The sequence below is a fragment of the Sprattus sprattus genome, assembly GCF_963457725.1.
Source record: "Sprattus sprattus genome assembly, chromosome: 3".
Taxonomy (NCBI): Eukaryota; Metazoa; Chordata; class Actinopteri; order Clupeiformes; family Clupeidae; genus Sprattus; species Sprattus sprattus.
Window position 1 is genome coordinate 13299155 of NC_137922.1, and position 13735 is coordinate 13312889.

Consider the following 13735-nt stretch of genomic DNA (forward strand, 5'->3'; position numbering starts at 1 on the left):
AATATGAATAGATAATGTTTAACTTCCTACATTCATCATTCATTTCTTCATTCACAGTCATAAACATGTAACCTACCTATTGGCCTATATTACACAATGCTGTAAGGCAGGAATGGATCTTTGGATGAAAAATCACACATGTCAGGAATGGACCTTTGGAGTGGAAAAAAACAGAGGGCTATCTTCCTCTGTTAACTACTCATTTGATGGGGGTTAGGTGCTAGTTTTTTTGGTTAGGTGCTAGTTTTTTATTTGAACACACATTGCCCAGAGGCTGTAGAAATTGTTGATCTTCCCACCCCCCTGCAGAGACTCTTATCTCAGACCTCTGTCTCCGGTTCTCTCTCCGTACTTTTTCGTGCTTTTTTGTGACGCTAGGGACAGAGAAATTAATGTAAGAGTGTTAAACTGAAATGTTACATTGGAAGATGATTTCTGTATAATGTTTGAACTTATTTTAATGGTCTCAGTCTGAGTGGGAAAATGGTTTCAGTTCTACAGCTGCATATATTAGTTAGAACATGGATATCAGAGACATGATAATTCTGGTCTCTGTAAGAGTGCAAAGGAATCTCTCTTTGGAGGTGCCGCACCCCAACTTTGGGTGAGAACCCCCTCCATTTGGTTGTTAATGTGTTATTCTCATCTCGAAAAAAACCCCACTATCTAATGGGGGTAATTATTAGGCCAGATGGAGCAATAAATTGGTACTAAAGGGGAAGATATTCAAAGATCCAGGAGTATTGTTTCCAGATCTCCCTCACAACCCTGTGAGTTGTCACTTCTAAGCAGCCAGGTATGTTTATGTTCTCTAAGTGTTTGGATGTTTCATGTGTTTCTTTAGACTTATAACTTCAGATTATTCACTTTATACTTGTTGAATTTGTAAACTGTATTAGTAACTTGTACCTGACTTAATAAATTGTTAAGTTCTGACCCACTATGGCCTCTGGTAGAAATTCTTAACTAGAGAAGTACTTTTAGGTAACGGTTTTACCACAAACGACTAGCTAGAGGTAGTTCAATTCCCAAAGCGGCCAAAAGTGTACGACTTTGAGGTACCTGGCTAGCTCAACTGGACGAGACATGCTACAGCAGAACTGTTAATTATATTATATAGCGGTGGATTGCAAACCAGCCTCTGCACTGGATCAAATGGTTATACGGAATCGTACTACAGCCTGGTGCCCGTGACTGAACCAAGTCGAACTAACATGCTGTAAGGTCCCATAACACCACTGTAAGTTTTCTGAGTTAGACTCGAGTTGGAGATCAGCCTACAAAACCAGGTAGCAATCTACATTAAAAGTTAGGAGCTAAGGTTGAGCTCCTAAATGAGTGGGGTCAGACAATGAAAATGGAGTCAGATTAATTATGGTTGTACTTAGAAAGGTGTTTTAATAAATGTTACGTTTTCAGCAAAGCGAAGAGAGAGTCGAATCCACCCAAACCATTGGTCTAGGAAAGTTCCGTCTTACAATGCCACGTTCAGGATCACTAAGAACTTAATTATTTCCAACTTCAAAAATGTAATGCAACCTCAGAAATCGGAATCAGAAATCGGAAGTCAGAATCAGAACATTCGAGAAAAAGATACATTTGACTGTGGGGGTCAGTGCCATGACTTCCACTGCAGTTGGCTCTTGTATATACTGTCATTATGAACAGCCTGCACAACAGTAAAGATAATACTAACTAGGCTACCTACTAACCAGGACTTAGGTCATGCCAAGACATATCAACCTGGGCCTCGTTTCCCGAACGCGCACTTAGCCTAAAAAGCACTTGAAATCGTTCGTAAGAGGAATCCTACGTTGCAGACGGGTTTCCCGACGCGGCACTTAGCTTAAGTGTATCTTTCGTTGAGAAGAATTCTACGTGTGGTCAGGACCAGTAGTAACTTCACACTTAGCGATGCAATCCACCAGGGGCGTCGTTCGGCCTATTATAGAAGGAATCCAAAGGATGTTTCTATGTATAGCACATCATGAGAATGTAATTGTTTCACCTGCCTATTTCCATCAAAATAGAAATAATTAAGCAATATAGCACGAGTGGGAGTGGGGTAGGTAAGGGATAATCCCATGTTGTTGCCTACGCCACTCGGCCGCACTCCCACGAGTGCTATATTGCTTTTATAAAACAATTCGACCGTCAACAAATTAACATTCAACACAAAGTTATTGATTAAAAATGGTTTATTTCGCCATTGTTTCTCCGCAACAAAAAATTGTTCCATTGTCAACGTCTTGGTTTGGAATTTTAAAAACTTTGAATAAATGATGACTGGAGATGGCGTTACTATCCCCGCCCCCGAATTCAGTGCCCAGTGCACGTTCGATGCACGCATAGGCTAGCTAATTTCACAGCAATTAACGTAAACAGGTTAACGTGACGTAAACAGCTCCTAAGAGATACTTAAGAACTCGTGCACGTTGCGCTCGTGCACCTGACTTTAAGTTGATGGTTGGGAAACGCACGTAAATAGAAAGTGTTACTTAGTCTACGATGTCGCGAAAATCCACGTAGGCCGTTAAGATACGTCGTTATCGGGAAACGAGGCCCTGAGGCTTTAACGTATTTTCGAGCGATAGCAAGGTTTATACGCCAAAGCCGAAGTTTGACATTTCGCGGCATGACCCAACGGTCGATGTAAGTACGTTTTTGCTCCTTTCATTTTGTAAATGAAAATAAATGGTAATTGTTAATAGAAAACATGTCGTTTTGTTCAGCTCTCAATTCTTCTCACGACACAATGTGTTTCAGGTGTTGCGTAGCAACCAATAACATGCTAACTTCAAGTTATAATGATCAATAGAAAACAACACAGCTCAGCTAAAATGGCTTTAATTTACAGTAAGGTAACAACACAAGTAATTCAAACTATAGTTTCTAGTCTTCATCATCACTTTCAATAACAAATCTTCACTTCTTCTGAATTTCCTCATGGCTGTTGATGTTTTCATTTTCGTCTGGATAGTAAAATTCAGAATTATTACTTTTGCTAATTTAGACATTTTCGTCAGAGGGCAATACGGATCAACTGTGCACAACAAGGTTTAATCGTTGTGACAATGAGTCTGCATAAACATTTTCACCAGAAGACACAATACTTTTTACCTCAGACTTTAAGGATAAACAGCAACAAATACTATGAACACCATACTCACGCAGCATATAAAAAAGCATTTTCAAAAGTAAAAAAATTGAAACAATAAATCAAAACACAAAACTGGCTTTTGGGAGTGATTAATGCAGCAAAGATAAAGCCATCTTGCTTTAACCAGCAGTGGCTTTGCACCTGAGCATCTGCTCACTCTCCCACGGATGGACGTCTCTCAACAGTCATCAGGGAGGTCAGTGTTGCTCTTCTGTGCATGGAGCCGGAAGAAACGGACTGGCATGACGCGACCGAGACCTGAGAAGTGAAGTAACCCAGCTGCTCCTCGGCAAAGGCATGCTCCAGCGTCAGCAACACAGAGCGCTTCAGCTTCTTCTGAAACTCCTCGCACATGAATATGTACAGAAAGGGGTTAATGCAGCTGTTAAGGAAGGCCAAGCTGACTGCCACCGGAATTCCTTTTATTGCCATGGTGAACACATCACTGTTGTAGAGCTGTTTGTTTATGCTGTAAATGTATAACTGATCTGTCGTAATGAGGTCAATGATTTGGATGGGTAGCCAGCAGATGAAGAAGGCCAAGATGACTGCCAGGATGATGAGGAAAGGCCTCATCTTCTTCTTCCTCTGGGTTCGGTTTGCACGGACACCAATGGCCACGTAACAGCATGTGATTACGAGGAAAGGGATCAGAAACCCAATCACAAAACGGAATATCGCAAGGCTCTTGCTTGTGAGCGCATCTGAAGTCTTGCGACACCTGTTGTTGATAGCACCGCGTGTAATTACAAAGGGAATGCTGCACCCAAGGGAGAGGAGCCACACTAACACACAAATTAGCCTGGTTTTGTTTGGAGTACGCTTGTTGCGTGACCAGACCGCCACCCATACAGTCAGGCAACGGTCAAAACTGATGGCTGTAAGTAGGAAGATGCTCACAAACATAGTGATCACTTGAACTAGACTGGCGAACTTGCACATTAAATCTCCAAAGGGCCATTCATTATTGAGAGAAAGACTGATGATGTTGAAAATAAGAAACAACGTGAAAAGGAAATCAGCCAGTGCCAGATTCAGGAACCAGATAGAGTTAACCGTGGTCTTCATCTTGAAGCCCATCACGTAGATAACAAGGCCGTTGCCAGTAACACCCAATACAAATATGACACAGTACAAGACCATGGAAAATGTCTGTATGGGGGTGAGAGATGTTTGAGTCGGTTTCAAGTTTGTTGTTCCATTGCTTGATGAGTTGTCTACAAAATGAAAAAGGACAAAAAATCTGTCACCCTGATAGCATCTGACATGCAAAGAACACAGATGATCATCACAGATGATGTCATTCTGAACATTCTAGAGGGGATGTCTCTGATGTTCTTACCCATAGTGTAGGTTTTGCCTCCCAGTCATCCAATGTATCCAACACCATGCAAAGAGAGTACCGGAGGAATGTCTAAAAACAAACGTCAATGAAAGAAGAAAATGTGACCCACAACACTGAGAAAAACGTATATTGTAATTAGGCTGTCAAAGTTAACGCGTTAATCTATGATATTATTGTGGCCGAGATTAATGCGATAAAATATTTTAACACAGTCAAAGCAACTTTGTTTATTTCCGATGAGCGTTGACCCCTTTAACTCAACCCCATGTGCCTGCAGGAAAATGGAGAGAGCTAAGGGATTGTTGGGCGGAAAGTTTCTGTTTAAGAGGCAAAATGACGAAACAATCAACAAAACTAAAGTTAAACTGTATGTAGCATTTGTCAAGCTGAATTTAGCAATCACAGAAGCAGCTCGTCTTTAAGTTATCTCCTTAATGCAAAGCACCCGACAGAAAGCAGTCCCAGGTTAGATGGTCGCCAACCCACAATCCACGACTTCTCTAGGAAAATAACTAAACCATACTGAAAAGGTTACCAACGCTGAAGCAGTTTGGGTTGACAGTGACTGTCAGCCCATCAATATAGTTGAAGACGGTGGGCTGACTGAGGTGTTCCAAATTGCTTCAGGGGACAATTCTTACTAGTTAAGGCTGATTAAGGGTCGTTTTAGGTCGCTTTAAAATGATGTGTTTATGAGTTACATTATTCAAAGATGAGAGGTAAATGGCGAGAGAATCTCATCATGAGTGTATGTTGTCAGTGCTTGTAAATACAATGGTGTTGGCCACAAGTTAACGCCAAGTTAATGTTATAGCTTTTGTATATGAGCAGTCCGGGCTCATTCTATCAAACTCGCGGGTGCAATTGATTAATTCACGTCAATATGAACTCAATGAATGATATCACCATGACTCACAAGTGGTGGAAAATGAATATGAAAGTATTTGTTCGGTGAATTAGCACATTCTCTCCAAACAATCACGGGGGAGAATGGGATATTCTCTCCATAAATTTGCAGTCATTTGAGCGTCCTTATAAGTGTTTAAAGAGGGTTTGTAAAGGAGTTCATGTCTTCGGACCTCTTCTGTTATGTTTGTTCATAATCCACAAGAAAAGGCTTATGAGACAGTCTGCAGGGTATTCATGATTAAAAAAAATTCTGGGTCTAAAAACACTGTAGTATGCTATGAAACCGGAAACGTGAGACTCTGTGAAAGGCTGTGGTTAGCCGGCCAATCACCGTCTTTGCGAGCTGCGTGAGGCCGGAGTGTCTTTGTCGGATAGTCAGAAATTTTGGGCGACGCACTTAAGCACGTAAGGGGGAGTATTTTACTGAGCAAGGGGCTCTTGTGTATCTTACGTGCTTACGCGTTGCGTCTAAAACAGAGCATATATCACCCTTTACCGTCGAGGGGCACCATTGTGTCCTGCATACATTCCTTGTATGACTGCGAGAGAGTTCGGAAAAAAAAAATACCAGTAAACGAAGATTTAGTCTTTAGAAGAAAAACTAACTTTTAATCGCGATAAATCTAGATTAATGAATTTCAAGACGTGAGATTTATTAGAATTTTTTTTTATCTATTGACAGCCCTAATTTTAATATAGTAAATATAGTAAATAGTAGTATATCATAATCATATTGTAATCATATAACTGTTCACATCATCTGATTATTCCATTTCAATAATCACAACATATCTCTACAAAGTTCAAACATTACAGTATACAGATCAATGATTTGATCAAATGTTCCACACAGTAATGGTGTCTTTATGAACATAATTTTGTTTCTATTTACCAGCACAAGGGTGGACTAAAAGTATACATCTACTGTATGCAAAAACCATTAACAGACATTTCTTCCAATGAAGAAGTAGCTACATTTTTTAATCGGACTGAAGGGGTGTCAGTTGCCAATTCCAGAAAAGACAGTTTTTTGTTTGCATTTAAGAAAAACCATCACATGCAATGATTAAAGGTGTAGCTTACCGCCTGAGTTGTTTTCCCTCTTTACACACTCATGTGTCTCAAGAAGTATGAAATAGAAGAGAGAACTCACACTGGCATCAGATAACAGGAAAGGTGTTGGTGCTGCTCACAGCAGTGTGTCTGCTTATGCGATACCATCAGATAATGGCTGATCTGTGGCTGCATTCACGAAACATAAAAACACAAAACATTCAACACATAAAAAGGGTTTAGGAGAACAGAGAAGACCAATGATGATTGGAAATCATACATGATAAATCACTGCAGTTGTCAAGAAATCTTGAAAAATTGTGTTTCTGGCAAAATTAGAATACTGCGGATGTAATGAGTTACTTCTGCGCTTTTGAGACCTGTCTAGTGAATAAGATGAAGGAAAAATGAATGTGACTTAATAACAGATATATTCCTGTTGTAAATTTTAGTATTTTGTGAAATTTACATGTAATAGCAAATGATCCATGCCCTTTAATGTGTCATTAGCAGAAAAGGCCTCAAGCCCTGAGCATTCGTCTCACGCTTCCTCTTCTTACATTTTTTTCAAAACTGTGGTGGTGCTGCCCACAGCAGAGACAGGAAGTTTGGGGTTGTATTTACAGGCAGCAGAGGTAATTTGAAACATAGACATACTGTATAAAGGGTCCTGTATATACCTATGATTTGAAATATCTACCCTCCCCCTCCCCCCTACACTCTACCCTGCACTCATTGATGCACCTCAATATATATATTGCTTTCTTTTTTTTACTAAGGGGTATTTATTTATTATTATTTATTAATTGCTATTTAATATTTTTTTGCTGTGGCAGTGATCGGTGAGGAGAGGCTGGAATGACTACCGATTAGCCAATCAGATCGCTCGTACTGTCGTTGCCATGTAATAAATACACTGTAATATTCCAAGTTCAGAGACCAGTTTGAAGAACCAATACAACCTAAAGCAACACTGGGTTTGGTTGTTTGAGTCTGCAACATGATAAAAACAAATCAGAACAGCCTGAAATGTTTTCACAGAGTAACTCACAGCAGGAAATAATGACTTAGGCCTATATGTTCAATTTGCTTTGTCTAACTCTAGGGGGCTCATTTATAAAACCTTCTTACGCACAGATTTGATCTTAGAGTGTTCGTACGATTAAATCCACGTCAAAGTGCAGATTTATATATTAAAAAAAACATCTTTGATGTGAGAAAGTATTTATTTCCACGTTAGGTTCCAACTTGGCTGCATTGGCATTGTAAGAGGATATTGCCAGCCGCGCAATAAAGAGAGAAAGTGTTTTTCGTGATTGTGCAGACTTTTTGGCACAGGATGCTGTCATTTCATTGGCTGAAGAGGCTCACGTTCTCAGCACATGAAAGCAAAGCTACGGCTCTGCGAGCAGCATCAACGCACTTTTTCACTACCTTGTGGCCATCTAAGGTCGTGGCAGACTCAGAAACACTTTGTAAATCGTGAGTTGCAGAAAGATAGCTGGCAGTAGTCTGACACGGTAAGCTACCAAATACACCAGGAAATAATGGCTCATGTTAGTATTTTGTTTGGTCTCAGCATTGATATTTTTGACCCCTTTTGTGCTTTGTAGATAGGTAAATGCCACCAAAAAAGACATACAAAGTTTTTTCACTACCCAGTAGGGTTGCCACCTGTGTCTGACAAAAAAACGGGACATATTGATGACACGACATACCACGGCCCACCCATGGACGGATTATGAAACCATGGGCCCCTGGGCCTGGCCGTGTAAAAGGCCCCTAACTCTTCGCGCTGAAAAAAAATTCTTGTGCGCTCGCAAAACCTTGCAACACTGAATTGCCATTGAAATTTTTTTTGTTGAACAGCACAATAACTTAATTCACCTGTACCTCAACAGTATACAGCGCACATATACATTTGCTAACACAGCGCAGGTACACTTAATAGTTAATAACAGCGACTTCATGCAGAGGCTCTGGCTTAGGGGCCCCCTGAGCTCATGGGGGCCTGGGCCCAGTATGCCTGTTCGGAAATCCATCCCTGGGCCCACCTGCATGAACAAAAATGTCCCTTAGACATCTAACCGACGCCACAGAATTGTCTTTGGTGCAGATTGTATGCACTGAATTTTTTAAACATAAAGCAATCTCATGAGTGGAAACAGCTTACCTAGTTCCTTAGATACAGGTGCATTACTTGTGCTTGCCTTCTCTACCCCTCAGCTAAACACATGAGGGATGACATTATTAGAGTTGCCTTTAACATACTTTGGCATCACATAGCCTCTTACGCTTAATGCATTTGTCATATAGGCCTTCTTGATGTAATAATTTTCTTACCTGGTCTTCCATTTATACTGTGTGTTTCCCTTTGTTGCAGCTATCAGTAGGTGGGTTTCCAATCCATCCCATGTTTTAATGCGCATTTTCTCTATGCGAATATAGAGAAATGTGCATTAAAACATGAGATGAAAACCCACCTAATGACACTTGACAGGTAGCTGTAACCATGTCGCACACCATGATAAGTAGCTGTTAATTCGGCAACAGTAACTTTGTCTGCTGAACATTTTGTAATCATGAATGAAATTGCCTTGGTTTGTCTGGTAACTTGAACACGATTCTGATGTTTTTTTTGTTTAAGCAAGTTCATCCAAAGCAGATTTCACTTCATGCTTAACGAGAATCTTAACTGAGCAATGTGAGCAAAGGTTACATGTAGCAGAAAGTGGATCGCCTGGTGTGGTTATAATCCATTTGGAGTAATTTCCGTTTTTCATCCAATCATTATTAAAACAAGTGTTACGTTAAATGTTCTTTTTAACTGGCCTGTCAGTTCCAGTAGTGCCATCCTCGTCCTCAGTCACCCCTTCCATGTCAACATTGTTTCTATTCAGAACAACCTACTACAGTAACGTGCAGTAGCGATTCAACCTCTTTCACACGCCCTTCGATAGCAAGCATCAGTTGAATTATTTTGCGTGCGAGATTGGCTATGCTACGTCACACTCCTAGTGGCCGTGCAGTCTGCGCAGGAGAGAGAGGTTGAGCATAATGAGATACAACGCATATTTTGAGTGTATGGATGGACCCGCAGGAAAAAATATTTTATGATCAGGAATGTTCATGTTGATAGGCCCATGAAAAACCGGGACATGCCGTGTCCCGGGAGAATTTTGAAATTTTCCGGGACAGGCTACAAAAAAGAAGGACAATCCCGGTAAAACCGGGACAGGTGGCAACACTACTACCCAGAGATTAAGTAGCTATCAAAAAGCCCGGTCATTGTTAGTTAGCTAGGTTAACTACCCACACAGTGTAAACCTGCTAGCCTAACATCGCCACCCATTAAACAACGGAAACATGTTTTGAAAGTTGTTAGTGTACAGCATACAACTTTTGCCTGTATTAAATCTATCCCTATCGTCCGCAATCTTTCGACCAGTGTGTAAGCAGCAGCTGGTCTTGTTGAAGCTAGAAGGATAAAGCTATTATGCCCACATAAGATTTGGACTGCTGATGCTGGAACATGGAACACCTGAATAGACAGAAAGACGTACACAGAATGGCTGCCCATGTGGAAATGTTGCCACAATGCAGGGAGGCCTTCTCAGGAAGGCCACGAAACATAGAGAATCTGTAGGCCTTATCCTCTGAAAAGTTCAAGAAAGAGCAAGACAACTGTTTTCACAGGAGAACTATCAGCAGTGTGAAAACTGTCCAGGCTCCTCTGAAAAGTGCAAGACGACTGTTGTCACGGGTTAACAGTCAGCAGTGTGACAACTGTCCAGTCTACAAATTGTTCAAAACTTATAGACAGTCAGCAGTGTGAAAACTGTCCAGTCTGCAAATTGTTCAAAACTTATCAGCAAAAGACTTCAATGTGGTTAATTCTTAGAAGTAACAAGGACAGAGGTGCAAGGAAGAGGAGATGTGGTTAGAACTGTATAAAATGGGTTCGAGGAGGCTTTTTTCCTCAGTTCATCTGCCTGATTGCTCTTGCTTTATGCTAAGAGTTTTTTAGATGCTCCATGGACCAGCTCAGCAGCAGTTTACTCCTCTGAAATAAACCGTTCAGTATCTTCACACCTGTTTGCATTGTAAAGTTTCTTGATATTATATGAACCCTTGGGTAGTAATAAGGCTATGTCTGTGCCCTGTAATCTCTCGACCAATGTCAGCAGTCAACTAAGCATGGTTGTCTGTTTTGAATGAATGAATTACTGTGCAGGCTGAAGCTACATATGAAGAGCTGGGTGATAATGAATCAGCATCAGGGGTTCAGGTGAGACGTTGAATTGTCCATTTTGTTTAAGACTATGTGGGATATGTTTAAGGTTTAGATGAACATGGATTAACTCATCAGTATGAAAGTCTCACTTTTGGAAGGCAGACCAGGCGGGAAACAGTAACTTAGCTATTGACATGATTGACTGACGTTAGACACGACACAGGCACATTCCAAGAAACTCCCGATGAGGAGAGGGTCTCAAGAGGTCCACACAACCATTGGGTGGAGAATGTTTTTTATTAATTTATTCAATTATTTATTATTTATTTTCGGTGCAGAATACTGTTCCGAAAAGCGATCACAAAAAAACCCTTTCTCTCCTTATTGCGCGGTTGGCAATATCCTCTAACAACGCCAATTCAGCCATATCTCATACTGAAAACAAAGACACTATCAGACTTTTTAATATGCTGTAGATTGAGCTAAATGTTTTACACGTGTGGAATTAAAATTAATACCTATGAGACGTGAATTTCATTCATGTGTGAATTATTCAAATTATTTCATTGATTTTATTAAGCGAAACGTTAATTGGGTCTTTCACCATTAGCTCTAATGGTGACGGTGACGATGATGATGAAATTGCATGTCGGCTCTGAAAGTTCCAAATTCCTGCAGGACTCCAGTATTGCCACAAGGAAATATGCTTACGCCAAGTTGAACCTGACGTAGAGATAAGTACTTTTCCACGTCAAAGATGTTTTTTTTTTTTTAATCTAAATTTTGACGTGGATTTGATCGCACAAACACTCTAAGATCAAATCTGTGCGTAAGAACGTTTTATAATTGAGGGGCCAATATTGACATAAGGAAATATACTTACGCCAAGTCGAACCTGACGTAGAGATACCTACTTTTCCACGTAAAAGATGGTTTTTATAAATGTGTACTTTGACGTGGATTTGATCGCACAAACACTCTAAGATCAAATCTGTGCGTAAGAACGTTTTATAATTGAGGGGCCAGTATTGACATAAGGAAATATACTTACGCCAAGTCGAACCTGACGTAGAGATACCTACTTTTCCACGTAAAAGATGGTTTTTATAAATGTGTACTTTGACGTGGATTTGATAGCACAAACACTCTAAGAGCAAATATGTGCGTAAGAACGTTTTATAAATGAGGGCCCAGCACAGATCTATAGATCAGACCACCCAACCTCTCAACCACTGGGACATTTTATCCAAATGTACAGCCACATCCCATGCCTCCCAAGGCGAACTCCTCACCTTGAAAATGAGAAATCAGACATTTTAATAATCTAATAAGGTCTCAAACCAATGTGCCCTTAGCAGTCTGAAACGTTTGTCCCTTTGTACTTTTTTAAGATCAAAACACTTTGCGTGCAGAGTCCTTTCTTCCACCATATATATTTCTGTGTATTTTACACACCATGCAAAACATTAATAAATACACAGGCCTAAGTATAAGGTGCAGACTTCATGCTCTATCTGATTTTACCTGCATCAGTGCAGCATATTACTGTATAAAGAGGTTACTATGAGCCCATTACAACAAAGAGTATATGGAGTTTCAACAGTTTGTATCCCTAAATACATTTAGCATTAAAGACTATGTGCACTAAAGCAACATAACTAGGTTGAAGTTATGATGCTTTTCAACTCTTGGCCAGTCTAAAACCGAATTACTTCAGAGCTCACAATGGTATATATATATATATATATATATATATATAAATATATATATATATATATATATATTACAGCACATTCCATTAGTAGCATTTATCTTCATTTTTTTTTTAAAATTCACACATTCTGATACATGCAGACATTTTTTTGACATGCACACGAAAGGTGATATACAACTGCAGGCTGTGAAATTATTTGTGAACATCATTTGACAGGCTTAAAATAGTATTGACCCGAAATTGATCCCATGTCCTGACATGTTCAGCCAGTCTCACAAGGCTTTTATGAGCTTGATGTCGCATTAATCCTGCTTCCAATCTCATGTCATTCATATCACACTTGTCGATGTCACAGATGCAGTATGCTCTTAATAGTGTCCTCTTCTTTAACCCTAGGCCTAATTACAAGATGACCATTGTGTTGCCATTGCTGAGGAAAATTGTCCTTGACACTATTTTTTAGAACCAGATCAAGTAAAAATAAGTTTTAGAACAACTATCACTTCAAAAACAATATCATGAAATGATTGTGGTCAATATTTGATCAATACAGTAGCCTATAATAGATTTACCAGTGCCTGCTTTTTACAGTCATTGGGATTTAACTTGCTTTTGGAAAACATCCAGTTTTTCTTATGTCCCGTAGATGGCAGCATTGTAGCAGGAAATGGTAAATGAACGTGGAAAGTAGCCTAATTTATAATATCTACTTATTATGTAGGGTTAGCTTTATAAAGGTTATTAATTATTATGTAAATTCGAAGACACCTCGATGTACAAACTCAATATATTTTCTGGTTATATTTATTAATATTGATACACGTGGACTCTTCATATAACCTAATAGCCTTATACATTACTTTGACGAACTTGGACCGCAACTGCTACGGCTACAGAATTCCATAGGCTACCAAATGTTTGAATATTATCGAAATGTTTTTTTTTTTTTTCCGTGCCAAGCAACCGCAACCTCCGAAGAAATTCCGTAGATTTCTTTCCGTATGGTTTACTCGCATTCCGTAGCATTAGGTAACATGGTGTTTGGCAGTGAAGAGAGTCATATCAACGGTTGCCTTCTCCGCTGTGATGAATTCTTAAGGCATTTTTATGCTACTCCGTACGACACGTTTTTGGGCACATAGGAACGCCTTCAGGTGAGTGAAACGCCTTCTCCGGTAGCTGAAACGCCCTCTCCGTGCTCTCCAGAGACGTCGGACAGCTCTCCGTGTCCCCGCAAAAATTTCTGTCGGTCCGCTCATGGCGACGGATACTCCTTGGCCGTGATTGGCACACTACAACCTCATTTCCATACGACATCAA

At 40.0% G+C, this 13735-nt stretch overlaps 1 protein-coding gene across 1 annotated transcript; it reads right to left on the bottom strand.

The window, feature by feature from the left end:
• Positions 1-3313: 3313 nt before the first annotated feature.
• Positions 3314-4506, bottom strand: LOC308362629 (C3a anaphylatoxin chemotactic receptor-like; the record flags this gene model as incomplete). Its single annotated transcript, XM_080835360.1, has 2 exons — positions 3314-4377; positions 4503-4506. The coding sequence occupies 2 exons, from the start codon at positions 4504-4506 to the stop codon at positions 3314-3316; spliced, it is 1068 nt and encodes a 355-aa protein (XP_080691486.1).
• Between the last annotated feature and the right edge of the window lie 9229 nt (positions 4507-13735).